Here is a 26,245-nt window from a genome sequence, read left to right on the forward strand (position 1 = left end):
GGGTGCAGGCCGCACCGGGTGAACTCGCAAGGGGGGTGATGCGTTAAAATCATGGTTTTAGGCGCAACTCCATCATGCCATATACTGTTGGATGCAGAATTTCCAGCGGAATGCAATGCAAAAAACCAGAGTGAAACAGCCCCTTTCCTTCAAAAGTTATGGCCAAAAAACCAGAAACCAAAAAATGCATGGAGCCCTATGGAAAGTGAAACCGAGCCGTATATCGCGTTCATTTGCGAGTAGGCGTACTTGCCATAGTCCATCAGGGCAGGCTGAGAGGAATCCAACAACACAGAATGGTCCCTATCCAATGAATAAAGCCCCCAAAAAACATCAAAGAAGGAGGTCCCTCCTTCCCAGCTGCAAGTGTATTGAGCCCTATGGAAAGCAAACTCAGCCACATGGTTGCGTTTACTTGTGAGTAGGCAGACGTGCCTTGGCTTGTGATCAGGCCCGGCAAAGGGAAATGTGAGGACACCAGAATGGTCCCGATCTGAAGGAACTGGAGTGCAACAAATGCTTCAGAAGGCAGCCTCCCCTCCCCTACTGAAAAGGACAAAAAAAAGTGGCTTGAACTCGTAAGGGGAATGTTTTCTATTTTGTACTTGTAAAGCCAGGTGGTCTTTATCTTGATATGCTTGAAACAGAAGAATTTTAAACTGGGCACTAGGGAGGGCTGAAAATCTCACTGATTCTTTTTGAGGAGTGTTATTGCAGGCAGACAACAGAGAAAATTTACTTGGTGGAACAGGACTGGCTCCTCCTTAATTATTTCTTTTGTTTTAATTTAATTATTTATAATTATTTTAATTTGCTTGATGATGTCACTTCTGGCCATGACATCACTTCAAATGGGTCCTGGACAAGATTGTCATTCTAAAAAGTCGGTCCCGGTGCTAAAAGATTGAGAACTGCTGCAATAAGGTGTTAGCAAGTTGAGACACGCTGTATGTGTGAGACGCTACAAGTTTTCAAAATCACTAAAATCACAGTTTATAAGAATAATACCATCATGTTATATATCAGTCGATGCGTAATTTCATGCAGAATGCAATGAAACAAACCACATTGAAATATCTGTGTTATATCATAAGGTACAGCCAAAAAGCAGTGGGGGCAGGGCAATGGTACATCACCACGCCCACCACCTGGGGTGTTGCCCCACCCACTGCATGGGGTGATGTGCAGGCCTCCCGTACCGGGTGATGCAAATTCTAGTGATGCCACTGGTCTCAGGCTGCCAATTTTGGGCATCATAGACAGAAATGCGGTACAAAGGTTGGAAAGTGATCTTACTGTTCTCCTGCAAGTGAAGTTTGTTCAGTGGGGCTTGTTCACTGCCTTCCTTCAGTGAGTCTTGCTCAGAAGAGGATGCTAGTGGATTTGGACCCATATAAATTTAAAGGAGAAAGTGCCATTTAGAGTTTCTGCCTCTGGTGCTAAAATGTCTCATGCCAGCTTTGAGGAAAATTATGCCCTTTAATACTTCAGAGAGGAAAATAAGTCCCATTCTTGTATCAAAAATCACTGCTCAAGGCTCCTTTCCTTTCTATATAGAGTGAACATGACAATTTCCTTTAAAAAAAATGTGTATGTAATAGAATGTTTAATCTCACAATGGAGGGCAGGAGATGCAGGTGTCAGCAAAGGCTGAAATTTGACATTTCTGATATACTTCTTATGAAGTATTTTGCAAGACTAAACTATAAGAGCTGTTCTATTATTCCAAGAGAAAAGAAGCCCAATCCTATCCAATTTTCCAGTGCCAATGCAGTGGTGCCAATGGGACATGCACTGCAGCCTGTGGTGGGAAGACAGTCACAGAACCCTCCTCAAGGTGTGGGAACACTTGTTCCCTTACCTCAGGGCTGCACTGCGGCTGCACCAGTGCTGAAGAGTTGGATAGGATTGGGCCCTGAAGGTCTACATTGATACTGCAGTTCATAGCCTCTCATTTCAAGGTCTGAAGATTTAAAAATTACTTACCACTGCCAAAAAAGATCTAAAATTGAATTGTCCTTCATAAGCATTTTCCAAATGCTTGGTAGGTGACCTAAGAGAAAGCTGCAAAATCAATCGAAAGAAAGATTTTATTAAACTCTGCAGGAGTTAAACAATGAATTTTTATACAGTACATATATGTAATCTTGTTTATAAATATACATTCCCAAAGTGGCTTAGAGTGGGGGAAAAAATCACAGCTCAATACTGTACATAAAATAACCACAGTTATCTAAAACAGTACAGCCCAGTAGTTAAATGCCATCAGAAATAATAATTATAAAGAAGTCGCCCAGCATATTTCTTCAGAGGGAGAGGAAGCCTGTTTGGCCTCTCTTGAACCAAATCCCACAATTTTAGTGCTAACACCCAAAAGGCTGTGTTCCCTCCCTGCCAATCAAACATCTGCCAATCAAAACCAGCCAGAGACCAGGACCACTGTACCTAATTCAGAGCTTGGCAGGCTTGTATGAGTGAATGGGAAGACTAAAGAAAATAGAAATTCTAGTGATCTCACATACCTATTCCACACTAAAATGCATTACAATTAGCAGGATCAATGGCACATTCTCCATTGTGGCACCCAGACTTTGGAACACCCTCACTAAAGAGACTTCCGTCATGACACCTCTGCATTATTTTTGAAGCTGAGGAAAGTGGTTTCACTAAACCAGGCCTTTTACACCTGGTTTTTTGCTCTTGTTTCATGCACTTTCCTACTGTGCATTTTCTATTTGATGTATTTTACTACAGGGGACCTGTTAAAAGGCTTCCCATTACACATTTTTCCACATTTAAGTCTTCCACTTTTTGAGGATTTGGAAATTAACAGCCAAGTTCCTCACCACATGCATGTTCTTCCTTCTTCTCCTAGCTTTTAAAGGGACAGCCCTGGATATTGTGCCTGCAGGCTGTTTTCACCTCCAAGCTTTTAAAAAGGAACAGTGCTAGATATTTACATTTTATTTATTATTTTTATTTAAAAGGTTTATACCCCACCTCTCCTCTGCCAGAGGTACATTTCTTTCACCTGATCCCACCTTCTCAGCTTAAATAATTATTTACAATATTACTGCTGTGTTGCAGTAAGTGTTGCCAATTACATTAGAACCGTGTTTCTCAAATGGTGGGTCGCCAGCCATTTTCAGTTGGCTCTCCATTCATTTCAATATTTTATTTTTCATATATTAGACTTGAGGCTACCATGGTATATGACTGCATTTGGGGAAATGTTACAGACCTGTACTTTTAACAAGCTGCTATGTATATTCTTTTAACAGTGATAATAAATGGGACTTACTCCTGGGTAAGTGTGGGTAGGATTGCAGCCTAGGATTACTAAGAATTGTCCTGCTTGGTGATGTCACTTCTGGTCATGACATCACTTCTGGTGGGTCCTGACAGATTCTCATTCTAAAAAGTGGGTTCTGGTGCAGTGAGAACCACTGCATAAGAAAAGCCCTGCTGGATCAGGCCAAAAGCCCATCTAGTCCAGCCTGCTGTTGGCATTGTGGGCTACAATTAATTGGAATAACAGAGACAGTGACTTTTAGTGCAATCGTAGGCAAGTCTTCTCAGAAGTACTCCCCACTGAGTTCAAAAGAACTTACTCCCAGATAAAAATGTACTGTTTGCAGTCTTTTTAGCTTAAGCTCCTTGGATTTGCTTCACAGATGCTTTCTTGGCTGTTAATCCCTCGTAACCCATATTTACAACCCCTTGTTTCTTATAAAGTGAAAAATTCCACTGTATAATTTATTTCACTATACTTCATTCACATTTTTAGTTCTTGAACCCAGGCTTATAAAGGTGATGCCATGTATATAGTTTTTATCATATGGTGCTTGGGGAGTTTCAGAGTGATTAATACATGTCTAACTAGCTAAACAGAACATAAAGGCACCTGACTTGTAGGCATGTGGAACTGTTTGGCAGTGAACTTCAGGAAAGAGCTTTCCCAGGAGGAGGCAGCCAACAACAAGCTAAACCAGGAATGGTATAACTTTGGTCTTGGATGGTCTGTTTTTTTCCCATTAGAATCCCAGTGGTCCACCAATGTGTTGCGATACATTTCTTAAGAAAAAAGGCATAACTCATGGCATAACTTAGGTATTAGATGATCCTCATTATACCCTCCAAGTGATGAACTTATTTCTTTTTAGACAAACCTTCTGAGTGCTCGGCCTTTTCAACTTTGGGTTTTTTACAGGCTTGGGGTTTTATAAAATTGCTGCTGATGCTCTTTTTACTGTACTAATGTCTGATTGCTGTTTTTAAGAAGCTCTTAATTGTGATGGTTTTAATGATTAAGAGCCCAATCCTATCCAACTTTCCAGCATCAGTGCAGCCGCAATGCAGTCCCAAGGTAAAGGAACAAATGTTCCCTCCTCCCTTGAGGAGGCCTCTGTGATTGCCACCTACACCAGGATGCAGTACATGCTCCATTGGTACAGCTGCACCAGCACTAGAAAACTGGTTAGAATTGGGCCCTTAAATTGTGTTTTTAATTGTGATTTTATGTTTATGTATTCTAGACATGTTGTAAACCACTCTGGGTCCCTTTGGGGAGAAAGGTTGGATAGAAATGCAGCAAATAAAGTGCTCTTGCAGTTCCAGATGAAGATTCTCCTTAGTTCAGTATTTCTTGCAAAGACTGGAGCAACCAGCTAGTGCTTGGTGGTCCACCAGAAATTGGCAAGTAACCACCCCTGATTTTGATGGTCAGTTGGGGCCCCTTCACACTAGGTACTCACTACACAACAAACACCTAATGGCAGAATACAGTGCAATATGTGTGTGTAGATCAGCCATTTTCAACCACTGTGCCGTGGCACACTGGTGTGGCGCAAGTGGTCCACAGGTGTGCCACAGGAATTTGGGGAAGGTAATTTATTAATAGCGCCAATGGGAGATGTGAGCCCCCACTGGCAGCATGGTATGCCTTGTCAATTGTCAAAAACCTAGTGGTGTGCTTTGACCATTTTAGTGCCTTGTCAGAGTGCCATGAGATAAAAAAAGATTGAAAATCACTGGTGTAGCTCAGGGGTGCCCAAACCCCAGCCCTGGGGCCACTTGCGGCCCCTGAGGACTCCCAATGCGGCCCTCAGGGAGTCCCCAGTCTTCAAAGAGCCTCTGGCCCTCCAGAGATTTGCTGGAGTCCACACTGGCCCGATGCAACTGCTCTCAGCGTGAGGGCGACTGTTTGACCTCTGTGGGATGAGGGCTCCCTCCACTGCTTGCTATTTCACATCTGTGATGCAGTAGCGGCAGCAAAGGCCAACCTTGCTTTGTGTAAGGCCTTTTATAGGCCTTGAGCTATTGCAAGACCTTCATTCATTCATATAAGTTCATCTTTATTATATATGTTTATGTAAAAGTATGTAAATTTATTTAAAATTTGAAATGTAAATTAATTCTTCCCCCCGCCCCCCCCCCACAATGTCGGAGAGATGATGTGGCCCTCTTGCCAAAAACTTTGGACAGTCCTGGTGTAGATAATAGCACAGGATCACTGTATTTACATACATTTCACTGTGTGTTCAAGAATGCACAAAAAAGTCACACTTCCAGAATGTGCATTTGTTACAAATTGTCATGTGAGATTATCTCCTCACACTGATCTGACACCAGGGTGGTGTAGTGGTTTGGGAGGTGGACTTAGACCTGGAAGATCTAGTTTCAACCCCCTCCCCCCCCACCAAGAAGCTTCCTGGGTGACCTTGGGCCAGTCAATTTCTCTCAGCCTCACCTACCTTACAGGGTTGTTGTGAGGGCAAATGGAGGGGAGCAGCTGGTCAGGGCAGCATAAAAATGAAATAGATTTGCTACACAGAAACATATGAAATAGCAACACAAAAAGAGGATTCATTCGGGGACCCAATCGCCATTGGAAGGGAGTCAGAGAATACACAGAAAATCTGGTTAGAAAATGCAAGAAAAGGAGGTGCACAGCAGTTATCTCAGACTAGTGCAGCGGTTCCCAAACTGTGGGTCAGGACCCACTGGTCGGTTGTGACCTGATTCTTGGTGAGTCCACAAAGAGTGATGGAAAGATCAAACAACTGACTGCCTCAAGCCCTGAGGCTATTCAAAAATCAGACACTGTCGCTGTTATTACCCTGCAAAGAGCTCAGCTCCTGCACAGGCATGCGTAAATATAGGGAGATCAATGTTTGAGGGTCTTTTTCCTGGTTATTGTTACTTATAAATAAATAACATATTTACTTCCAGATCTCTTTTTTAAGAGTTTAGTAAACCGAGGTGGGTCCCGATAGAGTGTCACTTGAAAAAGTGGGTCCCGGTGCTAAAAAGTTTGGGAACCACTGGACTACTGCAATCCTACGCATGTCTACTCAGAAGTCAGCCCTACTGAGTTCAGGCACAGGACTGCATATTCAGCCTCCTTCCTTGGATGGTTTACATGGTAACCCTGGGCGGGGCTGTCCCCTACACTTGCCAAGAGCAAAGTTCGCCTGCAGGGTGCCAACTCTCCTGCCTGCCCACCCCTGGGCTGTGCCTGGATCGCCACCCGCCAGCTCCTCCCTGGCAGTTCCTGGCCACTCTCCTCCGTCCTCCCCACTGCTGCAGCCCCGCCAGCACCTCACCTGTCCCTCGGGGGGCCGGGGATGTGCTCGTACTTCGTGTGCACGTACTGGATGTAGCAGCAGTACAGCCCCAAAGCCAGGAGGGGCAGGGCGGCCAGGAGGGGCAGGGGGCCCCAGATCGCCCCCTCCAGAGCCTCCATGATGGGGCGGTCTGGCACTGGTGATGCCCAGGCACGGCCCCTGCCTCCCTCCTGCAGAAAGACCCTTCCCACTCCTGCCCTCGCTGGAGATCGGCAGAGATGGAGCTGCTGAGCCCTGATTCCGCCCTCGGGCGGCCAATGCGCCCTTTAGCCCGGGAGGAGCCAGCAAGCTGCCTGGCTGACTGGCAGGCGCGGAGGTGGAGAACCCTTCGCTTAAAGGCACAGTGCGGCGCGCAGCCTCTCCCCCCCCCCCCCGGGCATCAAGGCCATGCTCAGCACCCAGCAGGTGCATCGGGGATGCTGCCAGTGGTGTAGCTAGAGGGGGGCCAAGCACGGAGTTTTGCAGGGAGCCTCACCTCACTCTCTCAGCCAGGGCAACCGCACCCAGCAGATGCATTGGGGGATGCTTGCCGGTGGTGTAGCTAGAGGGGGGCCAAGCACTAAGTTTTGCAGGGAGCCTCCCCATGGCTTGTAAGCAGCCCCTTCCCCACCCATTCAGAGCCATCTTGGGGGGGGGAGCAAAACAGGCATTGCTTCCGGAATGGCTCCAAAGGGGAGGGTCTGCTTACACGCTGCGGAATTGTATATTGTATTGGCAACCTTCAGTCTCGAAAGACTATGGTACCGCGCTCTGAAAGGTGGTTCTGGAACAGCGTCTAGTGTGGCTGAAAAGGCCAATCCGGGAGTGACAATCCCTTCCACACCGGGAGCAAGTGCAGTCTGTCCCTGGTCTGTCTCCCTGGCTATGGGCCTTCCTTCTTTGCCTCTTAGCCTCAGACTGTTGGCCAAGTGTCTCTTCAAACTGGGAAAGGCCATGCTGCACAGCCTGCCTCCAAGCGGGCTGCTCAGAGGCCAGGGTTTCCCACCTGTTGAGGTCCACTCCTAAGGCCTTCAGATCCCTCTTGCAGATGTCCTTGTATCGCAGCTGTGGTCTACCTGTAGGGTGCTTTCCTTGCACGAGTTCTCCATAGAGGAGATCCTTTGGGATCCGGCCATCATCCATTCTCACGACATGACCGAGCCAATGCAGGTGTCTCTGTTTCAGCAGTGCATACATGCTAGGGATTCCAGCTCGTTCCAGGACTGTGTTGTTAGGAACTTTGTCCTGCCAGGTGATGCAGAGGATGGGGAAAGGCTCCCTGCAAAACTTAGTGCGCTACTCCCTCCAGCTACGCCACTGGCAGCATCCTCACTTATTCATACCCCACCCCCCAGTTATCAGTTGCACTTTAGTGTGTTGTGAGCATCAGATGATGACCCCATATTGCCATTTTTTGGAAAGGGAAAACAGTTGTGAAGTCCCCTGGGTGGGGACTACTAGGGGGTGCTGGGTGAGGAATTTGTCCCTCTGCCTAATCTGGATTTTCTGTGCTATTTTGGACTGCATAAACTGGCTCCGAGTAAAGGTTCCTGCCCCCTCCCACACCCTGGACTAGCTCCTCCCTAGCCTAAAAGGACTTTTTCTTGCCACAGTACCCACAGCTCCATCACTGTTTGGATCCTTCTCCAGGAAAGCTGCAGGGCCAGTCTAGCATTCAGAGGCAGTGAGGCTGTGCATTAATGGAAGTTCTGGGGGTGATCTGGGTCTTGCTGCGCCTCTTGCTGGTTACACTCCTCGCCGTTGTGGTCTTTTTCAGCTGCTACATAAAATGTGTCCATCTGAAATACGATCACATCCCTGGCGCCCCAAGGCCGAGGTAAGAAGGGGGCTGTGATGGTCAAAGGGAGGAGAGGGCACAGCAGAATTTCATGCTTGGAACTGGCAGGGCAGGATCTGCTGCTTGGGAGCCAATGAACAGTTGCTGAGTTTTAGGGATTGGACTTATTGAAGAGATATTTAACAAGTTAACTGAGCATGGGGAGGAGGATCTGGAGCAGTGATTTTCAATTTTTTTTATCTCATGGCACACTGACAAGGTGCTAAAATTGTTAAAGCACACCATCAGTTTTTGTTTTTTTTTTTTTGACAATTGACAAGGCACACCACTTAGTTGGTGGGGGACTCACATCCCCCAATAGGCCCTGCTAACAAATGACCCACCCCCAAACTCGCGCAGCACACCTGCTAATTCCTGCAGACCACACCTGCGGACCAGATCTTCATGAGGATAGTCGTGCATGGCAATCTATAGGGGCACATAATTGTACATGCTGAGAAGCTGCAATTGGGCACCGCTCCCTGGTGCGCAATTATCACATGCTATTATTTATGCAAAGATGCACTCTTTGGATAAGACAATGGTTCCCAAACTGTGGGTTAGGACACACCAATGGGTGGGTCATGAAACTGACAAGAAAAATGTATTGAGCTCTATGTCACAGTACACTGGTTGAAAATAGCTGATCTGAAGGTTGATGATAAAAGCACATGCAACCAAACAGTCTCAAGTCTCCATCTATATTGCCTCAAATTATAGGTTTCAAGTAGGAGGGCGATCGCAGACTTGAGCAGAGTGTTCACCTTACACAGCTCTGCTTAACAACTGCAAAGTTGTTCTGTGGCTAAAAGGGCTAAGGAAGATAAGACCAGTTCATTGTATCACCTTCTCTATCTTTTTTCCTGCTCATGTTGGCTCTCTGCTAATGGCAGTGGGTCCTTAGTATTCAGGCTCATTTAATTCACGTTACGCATGCCCTATACTGAACTTATTTCTTTACAGGAAATAGGATCAGATCTGCATGAGGATAATCATGCATGGCAATCTATATGGCACATAATTGCACATGCTGAGAAGCTGCGATTGGGCACCGCTCCCTGGTGCACAATTATCACATGCTATTATTTATGCAAAGATGCACTCTTTGGATAAGACAATGGTTCCCAAACTCTGGGTGGGTCATGAAACTGGCAAGGAAAATGTACTGAGCTCTATGGAAACTGAAACGGAGCAGTGCATGTATGTATGTTTCGCCATGAGTAGGCGACTGTGCCTTTGGCTCTTATTGAAGGGGAACGCAAGGCCAGCAGAATGGTCATGATCCAATGAACATGGAACTCAACAAACACTCCACAAGATGGCCCTCCCCACCATAGTAAAAACTATGATAAAAACAGAGGCTTGAACGGCTGGTAAAGTGAAACTTTTTTTTTAATCTCATAAAGCTAAGTGGGTTCCAAAAGAGTGTCATTTTAAAAAGTGGGTTCCAGTACTGAGAAGTTTGGGAACCACTGGTGTAAGACATTGAAGTGGCCCAGTCTGACAATCGAAACTAGAGATGTGCAGAAACTAAGGCAGCCATTTTCAACCACTGTGCCATGGCACATTGGTGTGCAGTGAATGGTCCTCAGGTGTGCCACAGGAATTTGGGAGAGGGTCATTTATTAGTAGGAACTACTGGGGATGTGCGCCCTCATTGCCAGCACAGTGTGCCTTGTCAATTGTCAAAAGTGAACTGATGGTGTGCCTTGACAATTTTAGTACCTTGCTAGTGTGACATGAGATGAAAAAGGTTGAAAATCACTGAATTAAGGAGTGTAGTGACCAACACCACTGGCCACTAAAGATCGACTGATCAATTTTCATTGACCTCATATCATCTTGTGGTTCTTAGAATGTTTGCAAAGAATGCTGGACTAGAGGGATCTGGGTGAACTCCTGCAAATCATTTCAGAAGTATATAATTCTGTGCAAATTAGTGTTTGTTCTATTCACCGTTTGCCTTTTAACCTCCATGCTGCTCTCAGTGTGCTTTCACTGTTGCTTTATCAACCATTACGTAACATAATGGCAGGAGGTCTGGTCTAGAGGGTAGAGCCTCCATTTGCCTGAAGATAACATCCGAAGGTCGCCAGTTCTAGGCCACCGGCACCGTGCAACCCTGAAGCAGCTGGCGAGCCGAGCTATTCCATCTGCTCTGAGCGTGGGAGGATGGAGGCCAGAATGTGCGACCAGATCAAGAAAGAAACATCTGAATGTTGTGGTTTCTTGAAAGATAGAAACCTTCTTTCAAATTGTAAAAATCCCTACGGGGATTTAAATTGCCTGCCTATGTAAACCGCCTTGAATAAAGTCTAAGGAGAAATCTAAGGACCAAGAAAGGCGGTATAGAAATATAGTTGTAAAGAACTAGCACCCACAGGTTATTTATAGATCTTGGGGGAAGTGTGGTGAAAATCCTTGATTTTATCCCCCTTTTCTGCTTACTTCCCACCTATTTTGGACATCTCCTATGGAATTCCCATGTATGGAATCAGCACCCTGATGGGGGATGCTGAGTCATCCACATGCAGTAACCATTTTTGCTTCATGGTTGTTCTCTTGTCTGCCCCTTCTCCTTTGTCCCCAAATGAGGGGACAAATAAGAAAATAAGAAAACAACCAGACTTTGAGCTCATTAGGCTGCAAAGTTCACCTGATTCCCAAGAGGGGAAAATTCTAGTGGCTCAAGAAACTCCCAAGTACCCAATTCTACAGGTAAAACGGGGTTAATGCCCTGGGAGCCAAACTGCCTTTCTTGAGGGGAAGGAAAGGACATTTAAATAAAGGTGAGCTGACCAGAAGGTGAGCTGATCAACACATCAGCAGCAGGGAGATAAGAAGGCCGGAAAGAAAGGGGTTGTGGGATGCTCCTGATCCTGACAGCCTGCTGGTACTGTCTCCTTGGGTAAAGCCTGGAATGGAGATGACAAATGCAGTTCCAGTGGGGTAATGAATAAAAGGAAGGCCCATGTTTTTGTGCCCTACAGCCAGAGCATGATCCTTGTTAGATCTTGTCATTTGCCTTCTTCTCCTGGGAAAAGATCCTCTTTCCTGAGGTTCCCTCCCAGATAGCACTGTATGAATACAACACAAGAACACAAGAAGAGCCCTGCTGGATCAGGCCAAAGGACCATCCAGTCCAGCTTTCTGCATCTCACAGTGGCCCACCAGATGCCTCAGGGAGCACACAAGACAACAAGAGACCTGCATCCTGGTGCCCTCCCTTGCATCAGGCATTCTGAGATAGCCTACTTCTAAAATCACATACCCATTGCCTGTGATAAACATTTCCTCCAGAAATTTGGTCCAGTCCTTGGATCTAGGCCAGATGCCATCACCACATCCTGTGACAAGGAGTTCCACAGACTAATTACACACTGGGTAAAGAAATATTTTCTTTTATCTGTCCTAACTCTCCCAACACTCCATTTGAGTGGCTGTCCCCTGGTTCTGGTGTTGTGTGAAAGGAAAAAGAACATCCCTCTATCTGCTCTGTCCATCTCCCACATCATTTTGTATGTCTCAATCATGTCCCCCCTCAGGCGCCTTTTTTCTAGACTGAAGAGCCCCAAACACTGTAGCCTTTCTTTGTGAGGGAGGAACTTTCTCTGTGTACCCTGAAACTTGATCCTGTCCTCTGCATCTTGACATGAGTAACGCATTTTATTGTGAAACTGGGTGCACAATCAGAGATGAATTCCTGTTTTTCCCTACTACAATGTCATTTGACCCCCTACACAGGGTATTACATAATCCAAAGCATTTTGTAACTTGTTTGTTTGTTTTTCTTTTAAAACTTTGCAGCTTTTTCCTTGGTCACTTGCCAATCATGTGGAGAATGCTTAAGAAGAAAGAATTGTATTTTGATGTCTTTGTGCAATGGTAAGTCATTCTTAGAGGCCAATACCCTTTTCTCCACCACCACCCTGTCAATGCAGCAGTGCCATAATGGCTACAACTGCATCTTTCTGGGGGGGGGGGGAGTTGTAGAGGTCTCCTTTGGGCACACACTATTTGGACCGACACTAGCTAAGTAACCTGCACAGGTCTTCACGGACCTGAGCCACAACGTTTGGTCCAGGGATAGGATTCAGCCACCCCTGCTGCAGCTGAACTCGACTTCTTTCCAGACTCAAACCACCCATCCCCCTGTCGCTGCCCTATTCTGTCCTCCCTTGCCCCATCACAGTTTCTTTCTACTCTCCCTTGATCTGAACCAAATGGCTTCTCCTGCATGTTGCATTTTGTGGCCCAAAATGGCTCTGACAGTGAGAGAGAGGGACCACTTACACGGTGCATTGCAGTGCCTGCAGTACTTACCATGCTATCTCCTGTAGCTATGCTACTCTGTGTGTGTGTGTGTGTGTGTGTGTGTGTGTGTGTGTGTTTTCATTCTCTGATGGTCACTTTTTTCTTCACAGGGCTGAGGAATATGGGCCAGTTGTGCGAATAAATGCCTTTCACAAAATTGCATTATTGGTAGTGAGTCCTGAAGGAGTAAAGGTATTTTATGAAACTTCTCTTTGAGACTGAAGAGAGAAAGCGAAGGGTGACCTTACTTTTAGGGTGGAATCCTGAAGATGAGTTGAGCCAGCGCAGGCCCCCTGTACTGACTCCTGAGTATCCTAAAAGTGCTGCAGGGAGTCAGATCAGGCCCAGGAGGAGAGCAGGATTGGCTGCAGCGGTGCAGGTTGCATTCTGTCCCTGGCCCAAACAGCCTTACATGGGCTGCTCAGACATGCACCAGCTAAATAGCTGGAGCAGATCTGAGTAGACCCATAGCAGTGATGTGCAATCTGGGTAGGCAGAGCCTCACCTGACCCAGCAAGAAAAAAAGTAAATGACCCAACAAGTTAAAAAACAAACTGTACCTTTCTCTTTCCCAAGTTGCTTCCCTCTGCTGCAGAACATAGCCTGTTTTTAAAGCAGCATGCACACAAACATGTTGGGAACAAGGAGAGCTGCCAATCAGCTCAATTGCTATGGTGGCTTGCAAGGAACAAAACAGGCACGGATGCCTGTGCAACCAGGGAGAGCCACTTCCATCTGCCCAATTATAAAAAAGACAGCGCTTGTGTCATCTGTATCTGGGGAGGCAGCTGGAACACTTGCCTCCAACAGGCTAATCTATATTCATAGCTAGCTTGAAGAAAAAAACAAAACAGTAGGGCTAGCCAATCAAAAAATAGTAGGACACCTGCATCAGCAAGCTCTAGGGAGGCAGCAGGAAGAGTTGCTTCCCTTAAGAGTCTATACTCTCTCCAAAATGTTAGTCTAGATCTGGCTGGCTGGCCAGCCTTTCAACTTTAGGTCTCCTGGACCTTTAACAATTGTGTAGAGAAGGGAATTTCAGCAGGTGCAGCTTGTTGGCTGATGTCAGAAGGTGCAGCTTGTCCGTGCTTCATATTCTTCGTATACCATTTACTGTATTTGAACATGAGCTGACCACAAGATTTCATTTTAGGAATATCTGATGTCACCAGAATACCCAAAGGACCCAATTGTGTATGGCAGTCTTTATAACATATTTGGTGAAAGGTAGGTTAATGTAAACCTAAGTTATGTATGACATATGGGAAAAAAAATATCAATTAAAGTTGATTAAAACCACAGTCCTATTCCCCCCTTCCCCTGAGCCAGCACAAGTCCCTTATACTGGCTCCCAAGTGTCATAAACATGCTGTAAAACATGTTTGTGGCTACTCAGGAGGAGTAGCTTATGGCTACTCTCCTGGGGCCACGTATGCTGGTCCCACAGAGCCAGAATGGCATCTGGACAGGGTGAGTATGTGTCACAGGGGGTGGGAGAGGGTGGCAGGAGGATGGAACGGGAGTGGAGGGAGCTTTTTTAGGTGTTGAGAGAGCAACATGAGAAGCAGATAGGGCCCGGGAGAGGAGTTGGAACTGGCCGTGGCTGTGAAATCGCGGGTCCAGGTCTGAGTAGCCCTCTAGGCCTGCCGGGGCATTTCTCGGGGTCAGTGGAATAAAATTCCCTTACTCCAAGCTGCGCCCCAGCCCCAACCTACCTTGCGCTGGTTACAGCGCAGGATACGGCCTCACGCTGGATACAGCCTGCCTGTTCCAGTGCAAGTTAGGATTGCACCCTGAACAATGAATCTCATGCCAAGGTTGTGCTAACATTGCTACTACATTGGTGCAACATTCACTGTATCCTAAACCCATCCAACACAAGGAACAAGAGCCCGGGCAACTCCACACAGGGGCAGCTCTCCCAGCAACACTACCAAGCACCCTTGAAAACCCCAACACAGCCCACATCATGGTTGGCAACCTGCTATCAACATGACGTTAGCTTGATATCAACTCAACATCGGCCCTTCCATTGGTCTGATGAGCCAGGAGACAATCACTACCCGGTCCCAATGCTAGCAGGCAGAGAAGTGCCACCAGGGAGAACCTAGCAGGGAGCATGGGAGGTACAGTCCAATGAGCAGCCACCACTGGGATGACACTCCCTCAGTGGCTCCCAGGAATGAGTAACAGAGCAAAAGCAGTCAGTCATGAGAAGATGCTCCAATGATACTACACACACACACAACATGAGGATGCCCCTTGAACAAGCTGCTGTGGCACAGCCAGCAGGGAGGCACCAGCAAAGTACTGTTAGGCTTGTCAGTCTCTAGACTTCATGTCCTTTTTTGCCACTTACATGAACATGAGCTTCCAAGCAATACCCTTTGAACTGTGGCAGGCCAAGGGCAAGAAGACAGTTGTCTTGGGAGAGAGCGGTCATGTGTAGTAAGCATACAAGTTTCTTCATGGCATGCCCCGGCAGCCACTATGGGTCAACTCAGACCTGCACCAACTCAATTGCGGGTACAGGTCTGAGTCGATCCATTTAGATACACCAGGCCTGGGAAGGGGGCATCAGGATTCAGCTACTGCCAATCCTGTCCCCTCCAAGGCCTGATAACAGCCTCTTTCCTACCCCATCATCACCCTATTCTACCCACCCCCTGCCCCATTCAACTCCTCACCTCCCTCTAAACCTCTGTGTGGTCTAACCTGCTCCTGCAGGTCTTTGTGGATCCACCAGCGTACAGGAGGCTAGCCTCTGCCCAGCAGGCCTGCAGCATGCGCCTGACAAAATGCTGACAGACGCAGGCAGCGTGTGTCTGACAGAAAGCAACCTCTGCCAGCTCAATGCTAGTTACACCAGCAGGGGCTGGGGGATATAGTTACCTGCCTAGAGTAGTGGAACCCACCTGGACACTCCATCCGACCCCCTTTATGAAGATAGATAGGTTTGGCTGTCCAATCGATTGATGCATGTCAGTCTTAGTAGGAGGCTTAGTTGTGCCAGAGATGATGAAGCATGACAAAGAATTCAATACACTGAAGGTCAGGAGGGGCAGGAGGTCTGGTCTAGAGGGTAGAGCCTCCATTTGCCTGAAGATAACATCCGCAGGTCGCCAGTTCGAGGCCACCGGCACCGTGAATGGTGAGACCTTGAAGCAGCTGACAAGCCGAGCCGAGTTATTCCACCTGCTCTTTGGTGTGAGCGAAGAAGCATCTTGGCTGCCGTCCATGTGAGAGATGAAGGAGCTGCTTGTCAGCTTGTGTGGGAGAAAACTGGAGGCCAGAATGTGATACCAGATCAGAAAGATCCATCTGAAATGTTGTGGTTCTTGAAAGATAGAACCTTTCTTCAATTGTAAAAATCCCTACGGGGATTTAGAACAGCCTGCCTTTGTAAACCACCTTGAATAAAGTCTGAGGAGAAATCTGACGACCAAGAAAGGCGGTATAGAAATACCTGTATTATTATTATTATTACACATTGGCTGACTGGGAATGGTATTTTGAAAGAAGGAACATAGGCTACTGCAGGAGATTAGACGACTATGTTTCAGCTGCTGAACCAGAACTGAATTTTCTGGGTAATTAGAAGTGTCCACAAATAAGGAAAAATAGGGGGGGGGACTATTGGTTAGAAAAATCAAGGAAATGGAGAACCGGAGCTTGAGGTGAAGGAGGAATCATTCAAAAAATAAAACAATTTGTTCTATGCCTTTCAGATTTTTGGGAAATGGCCTGACAGCCACTCTTGACTACAACCCTTGGCACAAACAGCGGAGAATTTTGGATCCAGCTTTCAGTAGAACGTGAGACAAAAAACAATGTTTCAAAAAGACTGTTTTGCTTAAGTGATTCTGTTGGTTTCAGTCCATAGTGGTAAATGTTCTAAATGTGTTTACTTGAATTAAATCTTACTTCATTCAGTATTACATCTGAAATTATATATGCCCAGCAGGGCCTATGAGAAGAATTTTGTCAGGTGGTACAAAGTTTCTTCTGGGTCCCTTCCCAAAGAGGGAAGGGGGCAATGGGGCAGGCAGAACGGGAGGGGGGGCAAACTAAGGCAGGGGGAGGGTACTGTCAGCCACAATAGTCTTTGGAGCCCAGGTCTACTAGGCTTCCTGATGCAGAGCCCAGGTCCACCTGATCATGTGGCATTGGCAGCTACATAAAGTAATATGGAAAAACCAAACAAACTCCTGTCTAAAATCTTTGAAATATAGAAAATTGATTGCAGAAAATGAGCCTCATCGTGTTTAGGCTCACGCTGGAATGGACCAAATGAACTTCTGCAGCAGCAGTAGCCCCGCATCTGGTCACTGAGCTTCTATACACTCCTTCATGGTTATGGGATCCACAAGCCACAGAGCTACTGTAGCAAGCCAGTTTCCTCCTAGGTTTGACACTGTGTTCAGGAGGGCCATGGATGCGTTCCTGAGCCCAGTGTGTATGGCTTGCAGCAGCAGTTAACACTGCATACACATGGTTATGCCCAAGCATCATGAGCAGGCAGTGAGTTCAGGTGAGACAGAAAAATGTCAGATCCCAGGAGCTTTCTGGGCCCCCTCTTTTCTGACCCTGGGCCCGGGTACAAATTACCCCCTTTACCCCTCTCTCCTAGGCCCTGGTGCCCAGGATCCAATTATGGTGCAGGTTTGAATCTTCCCCTGGAAGATAGCAGCAGGTAATTGTAGCACAAAGGGCTTCCTGTTGTGCCACCAAAGCAGAACAAGGCTATCTGGACAACAGGCCAGAAACCTGAAGAACACAGCCCATGCAACCCAGGATGGCTACCCCAAACCTGAAGCCAGGTGATGTGGTTTGCATCAGGGTGGATCGTGGGCGGAGTGGCAAATTTGGGTGCTCTTCGCCCCATGCCTGCCGCCACCTCCTTCCACTCCGCAGTCCAACGCAAGCCACATTGATGCGTTTCCCACTCATTAAATGTGAGCAAGAATCAGATCATCCACTTCCCTGCCCACACTCTCTTCTCACAGGGGGTTGAAAATTTAAAGGGAATGCCACCCCATGGAAGGGACAGAGTGCAGTGAGAAAATAAGGAACATGTACGTACGCACGTACATATTATTTATTTATATCTTGCTTTATCTCCCGAGCGGGCATTCAAAGCAGCTTACAAAAAGTCAATAAAAATATAAAATACAGCATAAAAATATAAATATTAACAGTTTCTTAAAAAGTATATAATCCAAAAATCTAATTAAAAGCCTCCCCTGGGGGCTGGGGATAAGAATAGGCCCTCAGTTTGGCTGTACTTGTCGTAAGAGGCGACTAAACAGCCACCGGGTAGATGGGACTCGTCAGCCTGGGAAGGCAGCTCATCTGAGAGAAGGAAGACTCTGATCCCAAACCTCCACTGCCTTGTGGCTACATCCAGTTATGGAAAAGGCTTCAGGAGTCAACCTCGAGGCAAAATCCGGAGCCGGGGTCCCTGAGGCAGTTCATGGCTGAACACAGTCGCGTTCTGGCAACTCCTGCGACGCCGCTGGAACCAACCGTATTGGCTTCTGCCTTTCCATTGGACCATTTCAGCGACGTAGAGAGGGGGGATTTGCTGCATGGGTAACAGCCTATCCTCCGTACCTACTTTACCCAGGCTTCGCGCACTGGAGAGGACACTCTGTTCCAGAACCACCATTCAGAGCGTGACACCATAGTCTTCCGAGACTGAAGGATGCCAAGAGAATTAAAAGCCAAGAGCAAGGAGCAGCAGAGCCAACGAGCACGAAATAGAACATGAGCCCATAAAACAACCTGCACATGCCTGATCTCCTCTGATCTCAGAAGCTAAGCACGGTCAGGCCTGGTTAGTACTTGGATGGGAGACCGCCTGGGAATACCGGGTGCTGTAGGCTTATACCATAGTCTTTCGAGACTGAAGGTTGCCAACCAACCATAAAACAAATGCTTAAAACTTTAAATATCCCTATTAAAAAGCCAGAACCTCAGAAGGCAAAAGTAAAAAGAAATGTGTTTAAGCCCCAGAAAGCTTCAAAGGAGGGAGCAGTGCATAGACTAAGAGGGAGGGAATTCCATAGAGCTGGTGCCACTATGGAGAAGACCCTACTCCTTGCTGTCACCCTACCCAGCTCCATAGGTAGCGGCACTCATAAAAGGGCCTTCTCCAATTTCTGTAGATGACAAGCCGAATTATATGGAAGAAGGTGGTCTTATTTACATTCTCCTTCCAGCACTGCTGGAAGAAGGTGGAGGGGGGAGAAGACTGCCGCACTCCAGATCACCTCTCCCCACCAAGTAGGCAGGGACAGGTGATTTGGAGGCCACCCACCCCCATCCTTTTAATTTACTTACCAGAAATGCAGCCTGCAGCCTGCGTAGTCCATGCAGATTCTTTTTGATGTGAGCAGTTTGATGCAAGCTGGGAACCCAGCCTGCAGCACTCTCCTTTCAAACAGAAGCAGTGTGAACAAGAAGGCTGAAGAAGGTTCCTGGTATGTAAAAGAATGGGTGGGTGCACATGTGCATATGCTCTCCCCCACATGCATGGAGGTGCGCAAACACATGCATGTGCACACAGAGGCGTTGAGAAGGCTTACTGCCTTAGGTGCCGAGAGATCTTGGGCCTGCTCTGGTAGAGCCTCTGTTCTTTCCAGTGTTTAGAAAAGTCATTCAGTGGGACGTTTCCATGTGAGAGCAGATGTGAGCATGCCAAGAAGACCCACTGCTGCAGTACACTCTCTGCCTCCCACTCTTCCCATGAGCAGCATTTGTCTGCACCGGCCACTGCCTTCCCGCAGAGAGTCTGCTCCCATGAATGCACATGCTCAACCACCAGTGCTTATAGTCATGGGGAGAAACTCTCCCCAGGGATGGTGTTTGCCTATGCAGATACATGCTGTCTATGGGGAAAGCAGGGGGTAGAGTTATGGTGGAGATGGGGCTGGCCAGCGCACTTGCAGGTGCTGTCAATCAGTTGAGGCTCTTCATGTCTAGATAACATCTGCATGGTGTATAGAGAGTTTACATCATGAGGACTAGAACGCTGGCCTGAGAATTTTAGGCTATGAAAAACTTAGTTCAAAATTTATGGTGGTTTTATATGAATTTGGGGCACCAATGCCAAAAAATGGCATCAGTTTTGCCATACCATTTTTAGGGCTTAATCCTAACCAACTTTCCAGTACTGAGGTTAGGGCAATGCAGTTCTGAAGTAAGGGAACAAACATTTCCTTACCTTGAGGAGGCCTCCGTGATTGCAACCCAACTGCAGGCTACAGCACATGCCCCATTGGCACAGCTGTGTCAGTGTGGGAAAGTCGGTTAGGATTTGGGCCTTAGTTTCAGAGATATGGCATAGCCTCTTTAGTGAATGATTAGAGCAGCTTCCTCATGAGGAGGCCATGGAGTAGGCTGCTGGAACCATTTACTAACAAGTCTATGCCGTATCAAAATGTGTGTTGGCCTGTAGTAATCAGACCAAATTGCAAAAAGTTATTGTGAAGAATGTCTTAGTTGTAGCAGTTTAAAAAATGTGCATCAAATGTCAGGCATCCCATACTTGCAAATTTGTTTGTGCTCACCCAAAGCGTTAACTTCAGTTGGAAGTGTGTTAGTGTATCTGTGAGAGAATGCGCAGACTTGTGTGTGAGAAACAGAGACTGTGCAGGTGCTCCATCACAGATGATGGTAGTATTGCACTTGCTGCTTATGACTGCATAATTTATAAAGCAAAGCCCTGTCTTCACACAAAGGGCAGCTCATTGTTCATCCACAAAGCCCCTTTCCTCAGTGTCCTCTATTCATTGTTCAGTTACTTGATGGGCATGCTGGAAATCTTTAATGACAAGGCAGAAGTGCTTATGAGGATGATAATGGACAAAGCAAATGGAAAATCTGAAGTGGATCTGATGGACCTGTTTGGACGGTTGACACTGGACGTCATTGCAAAGGTACTAATTGAATTGATGTCTTACTTCCACTCTTTAAGTGTCATTTACAAAATTTCTGTCCCACTTTTCTTAAATTACAATTTAAGCTCAAGGCAGCTTACATCAAATCAACAAGTAACAATAATTTTTTAAAAGAATATTCCAAGAATAAGAACGTAAATAAGGCAAGAAAATAAGGTTAAAGAATGAACAAATGAATGAATAACTAATGGCCCAGTCCTATTGGACTTAGCACTGGCAGAACAGTTTGCAGACAGGTAGAATAGACTGTAGACTGGTTCTCAACCTGTGGGGACCACAGGTGGTCCGTGAGATCATGAGAAGTGGTCCGCGAGATCGCAGAAGAAAAGATCACCTTTGGTCACTTCAAGCATCTCACTGAGCGAGCGCTCCCCCACAGACTACCAGAGAGGTGGGAGAACAGACTTTCTGTACCTGTCAGTGAGGTGTCAGCTGCGACTGTGGGTAGTCCATTCTCCACTATCTCTGGTAGTCCGGGGGGGGGGGCACTTGCTTGGGAGATGCTTCCCCATGGACCTCCAGAGAGAGCAGAGAACAAACCACCTGCAACCACAGCTGGCTACGAAAGCAGCAACCCATAAATCTTCTCTATAAATATTGTATTGGCAACCTTCAGTCTCGAAAGACTATGGTATCGCGCTCTGAAAGGTAATAAACCTAATAAATCCCTAATAAATATTCTCTAATTATTACAAATTTAATTGCATTTTTTGTGTGCAGGGAGGTAGTGTGGTCCACGATAATTCCAATTTTTGCCTCAGTGGTCCGCAAGCTCCTAAAGGTTGGAAACCATTGCTGTAGAGGCCCATAAAGTTTGTCCTTGCCCTAAACACTCAAATCTTTAACCCATCTTCTCACTTCTTCCTAATATTCTCAGACAGCTTTTGGCTTAGAATTGGAGACCTTACAGGATGACCAGACACCTTTTCCACGTGCTGTGAACATGATCATGACAGGAATGAGCAATATGCGCATACCTTTTTTTGAGGTGAGAGATTTTTTTTGCAGGTGAATGCCCTTCCTTTCCAATCTGAATGTTGAGCTTGTTCAAGTGATCTGTAAAATCTTGGGCATGGGCCTTTCTTGCAGGACTGACTGTAAGCAACAACGGTCTCAGACAAGGGACTAGTATTGGAACCAAGACATGTTGGGCAAAAGCAGCACAATGGCTGTTTGCCAAAACTGTTTTCTGCTATGCTGCCCAGACACCATGGCAGACTGCCAGTGGACAGTAATGCAGTTGCCAACCCAGCAAGGATCAGGTGGCAGAAACGGCCAATAGGGTCATATAGAACTGCTATGTCTAGCTGGGCTCCTCCATTTCAACAGCTCATTGCTAAGGCACAAACTGGACTGGCCATGGACTTTCCATCCCCATGTACTCAATTGCCTTTATATCGTACGCCCAATAGCAGGGTTAGCATAGGTTTCTCTTCTTACTTGAGTAGCAAGCCCAGCTGCAGACATGGATTTTTGGACCCGGCCTTGGTTTTGCATTGGTTAGTCCCTATGAAAAACAAAGGGCAATATTAGTGCCAGACAAAACAAACAAAAAAAGGCCAAAGAGGCAAGTCTATTAAGGTACTATTTTCTCCCAAAATGTAGAAAATCCTTATTGATGAGACAAGAGACTCTTCCTTCTGGTGTAGAATAGTTAGAACATAAGAAGAGCCCCACTGGATCAGGCCAAAGGCCCATCTAGTCCAGCTTCCTGTATCTCACAGTGGCCCACCAAATACCCCAGGGAGCACACAAGACAACAGACACAACCTTCGTCCTGGTGCCCTTCCCTGCATCTGGCAATCAGAGGCAGCCTGCCTCTAAAACCAAGAGCTTGCACATACAAGTTATACTTGAAATGTGTTAGTCATAACAATAGAAAATCAGAGTGCTTTTGTAAATGGACTGTAATATTTTCTTCAGCAACTTCAGAGGTTTACCTCTGTTGTTTTCATTGGGGGGAGGGTTTGCACTAACAGATGTCTGTCCCCAGGCCGAACAGGCACAATTACAGCACCAGCATGCTTTCTGCACAGCCATTTTCCCACTGTCACTCTGGAGAGTCCTGTGGTGCACAGAGATGGTCCTTACAGGAAGAATTTCTAGGCTCAGGCTGGCCATTTCCCAGCCCAGTGTGAGGTCAGTTGGGTTCATTTAATAATTTCTGGTCTACATTTCACCTAAATTGCTCAACTCCAATTTCGTTCCCAGAACTCATGTGGATGGCAAAAATCGAACTAAAGCAAATCCACTTAAAAATCTATGTCCCTTTGCTAGGCAGCCTTGCTGACCTTTTGTAATTCACACAGAGGCAATCAGTCTCTCTCCAGGCACTTAGAAAGGCTTCACTCCGAGGTATCGATCCCTCCCTTTCCCAGGAGCCCAGCACAGGGAAAGAATGGAGGAGGTGATAATGACTTACATTCTTTCATGTGCTCAGGGGGAAGGGAGGGGTCACTTGCCTGGGAGTGAAGCTGTTCTAAGTGCCTGGAGAGAGAATGATTGATTGCCAGCTGGCTGCCCTCTCTCACATTAACGAGGCTATTGTTAAACAACTTTTTTCCTTTAATTGAAAGGGCCCTTCTCATCAAGTTGAGATAAAACTGCAGGTGAAAAATCTGTGGATAATTAGGTTATACCTGTACAGTTAAAAAGAACAGCCCTCCCCCTCAGTGGCATCACTAGGGATTGCGTCACCTGGTGCGGTAGGCCAGTGCATCATTCTCATGATAGACCTCCTCCCATGCAGTGGATCTCCCATGCAGCTGTCTGAGAATATTAGGAATCACCCCAGGCAGTGGGCACAGTGATGCACTGCTGCTGGTTTTTTGACTATAACTTTTGCTAGAATAGAGATATTTCAACACAGTTTGTTTCATTGCATTCTGCATAAAACTACACATTGAATAATATATAACATGATGGTATTATTTGAAAATACCAAGGTGTTAAAAATTTTGGCCAGAAGAGGTGTCACCCTCCTGTGCATGTCACTTGGTGCAGCCTGCACCCCCTAGCAATGGGGGGGGGGAGGAGGTCTGGTATAGCCTCCATTAGCCCAAAGATAACACCTGAAGGTCACCAGTTGGAGGCCACTGGCAGCTCTGTGAATGGCGAGACCTTGAACCAGCTGACAAGTTGAGCTGAGTTATTCCACTTGTTCTTTGGTGTGAGCAAAGAAGCGTCTTGGCTGCCCTTCAAGTAAGAGATGGAGCTGCTTGTCAGCCAGCGTGGGAGGCAACTGGGGGCCAGAAGTGATACCAGACCGTGAAAGATTCATCTGAAATGTTGTGCAGTTTTTGAAAGATAGAACCTTTCTCTTACTGTAAAAATCCCCTCGAGGTTTAGAGATAGACTGCCTATGTGAACCACCTTGAATAAAGTCAGAGGATGACCAGAAAGTCGGTCTATAAATACCAGTATTATTATTATTAGCAATGACACTGCTCCCCCCGTCTCACACTATGATTAAAATAGCACATGTAAGTCATGATTCAAAAGCACATAACCACCCAGCTGCATAACGTTACAGAATTTATCAAAAAAATATCCACTAACTTTCTAAACATAGGTGAGGGTGGAGGCCTGCATTCCTTCCCTGGGAAAGGTGCCCCTTTCCATGGATGCCTCCACTGCTACATGAAATTCTTAGGATAAGAAGTATGTTATTCTTAGGAGATAGGGCTCAGTGATGCCTTTCCACTGCATGGAGAACATTCCAGGTTCAGTCTCTGGCAGCATCTCCAGGTAAGGCTCAGTAGGACTCCTGGCTGAACTCTGGAGACACACTGCTAGTCAGTGAGCCAGATGGACCTCTGACTCTGATTCTGACTCTCAGGGAGCATCTTGACAGCTGTAATTAAGCCACACTGTCCATTGTTGTGTTTTGGTCTTATTCCACCTTCTTCTTATCTGTTTAGTACCTGCCATGGAATAGAAAAGTAGTGAAAGAAATTCAGGAAAGTGTGAGGTTGGTGCGTCGTATTGGCAAGGAGTGCATTGAACGGAGGCGTAAAGCCATCCAGGATGGAGAGGATATCCCACAGGATATTCTCACGCACATATTGCAGAGTGCAGGTAAGGAGATTCCTTGTGGAAGGAATTTGATTGTTTGTATGTATCACTCTATATCCAGCTTTAACAAATTGGACAAAGGCCCCAACCCTATCTAACTTTCTAGCACCGGTGCAGCTGCAATACAGCCCCATGGTAAGGGAACACATGTTCCCCTACCTTGAGGAGGCCTCTGTGACTGCCTCCCACCCCAGGATGCAGCTCCCGCCCTATTGGCATGGCTACACCAGCACTGGAAAATGGGTTAGGATTGGGCCAAAAGTAGGTTGGAACAAAACCTATGAAACAAGTTGGTTGCAATTAAAATTGGTTATTTTCTGAAGGTCTTGGTTTTGTCTCTTTAGCAGTTGTACTAATGAGAATACACTCTTTACAGGGCAGGAAGGGGATGCTGATCAGGAAACTATGCTGGACAACTTTGTCAATTTCTTTGTTGCGGGTGAGTAGATCTGTTGTCCTTTCCATATATAATCACTCTGATCCACTAAGGAAGATCTGAAATCTGAAACAGGCTTCTGTATGCACAGTCAATAAAAAGTGCTGATACAGATATTCAGCTGAACTGTTGAGATTTGTATTTTGACATGGATGAGAATGCCCATCTCCAACCACAGTTACTAGCAGTAGTGTATGAAGAGCAGTAGTGTATGAAGAATGCTAAAGTTATTCCTTGACTCCAGGGACTGAACCCAGGGATGGCCTAATACCTAGCAGCTGAGGCACTGTGTCAGATCCCACCGTCCCTTACCTGGTGACCTGTCAGTCTCTGTGCTTCCTGATCACAGATGCTCTAGCTCACCACTCTCATCTCCTCCACATTTTCTCTTCCACCCCATTCCCCTCTTCCTTTTCCAGTCCAGGGAGTAGGGGGAGGAAGAGCAGTGAAAGTGAATGAATGGATGAAAATGGGCACCCCACTGCCAAGCTGCTGCCTGAGATGACTGCCTTGGTTGGTGTAACAGATTGCCTGGCACTGGTTGAGCCCAATGTCTATAATGACTAGCAAGTAAATGGGATATCGAGTTCAAATTACAAGACAGTGTCTTAAGGTTAGACTAGGCATCAGAACTGCACTTCTACAATGATTGTAGTTGTATCACCTAGCACTAGATTATAGCATTTGTTTTCTTGAAGGTATTACAGTAACAGGCATCGGTCGTAAGCTAAATAAATGGTTCCCTACCCCCAAAGGGCTTCTGCCACAATGTTGGAAATACTGTAGTTTCATCTGGACTTTTTCCTATTACAAATTGGTTCAATCCATTATCTAATTACAGTATATTTCTATCATTTTCCACCCCCACCTCCGCCTAATTGGATTCTGTATCCTGCAGGTCGCGAAACCACTGCCAATCAGTTGTCTTTCACCATAATGGAACTGAGTCGTCACCCAGAGATAGTTGCAAAGTAGGTAAACTGCACCGTCCGCATGTTCTCTTTAATGCTTTTCTTTG

The 26,245-nt window shown here is 46.4% G+C and overlaps 2 protein-coding genes across 2 annotated transcripts in view; one reads left to right on the forward strand and one right to left on the reverse strand.

Moving 5' to 3' along the window:
- Positions 1-6,869, reverse strand: part of LOC136636900 (cholesterol 24-hydroxylase-like) — a 35,852-nt gene extending 28,983 nt beyond the window's left edge. The window contains exons 1-2 of the mRNA XM_066612240.1: positions 6,606-6,869; positions 1,987-2,064 (exon numbers count right to left, since the gene is read on the reverse strand). Of these exons, the coding sequence (XP_066468337.1) occupies positions 1,987-2,064; positions 6,606-6,745 (218 nt within the window). The 5' untranslated portion in view covers positions 6,746-6,869. The remainder of the gene's footprint in view (positions 1-1,986; positions 2,065-6,605) is intronic.
- Positions 6,870-8,305: 1,436 nt separating this feature from the next.
- Positions 8,306-26,245, forward strand: part of LOC136648095 (cholesterol 24-hydroxylase-like) — a 29,356-nt gene continuing 11,416 nt past the window's right edge. The window contains exons 1-10 of the mRNA XM_066624094.1: positions 8,306-8,442; positions 12,250-12,327; positions 12,867-12,948; positions 13,910-13,983; positions 16,485-16,571; positions 20,558-20,696; positions 21,595-21,705; positions 24,638-24,794; positions 25,168-25,230; positions 26,126-26,198. Coding sequence (XP_066480191.1) covers positions 8,306-8,442; positions 12,250-12,327; positions 12,867-12,948; positions 13,910-13,983; positions 16,485-16,571; positions 20,558-20,696; positions 21,595-21,705; positions 24,638-24,794; positions 25,168-25,230; positions 26,126-26,198 — 1,001 coding nt within the window. The remainder of the gene's footprint in view (positions 8,443-12,249; positions 12,328-12,866; positions 12,949-13,909; positions 13,984-16,484; positions 16,572-20,557; positions 20,697-21,594; positions 21,706-24,637; positions 24,795-25,167; positions 25,231-26,125; positions 26,199-26,245) is intronic.

This window comes from Tiliqua scincoides, chromosome 1, assembly GCF_035046505.1.
Source record: "Tiliqua scincoides isolate rTilSci1 chromosome 1, rTilSci1.hap2, whole genome shotgun sequence".
NCBI lineage: Eukaryota > Metazoa > Chordata > Lepidosauria > Squamata > Scincidae > Tiliqua > Tiliqua scincoides.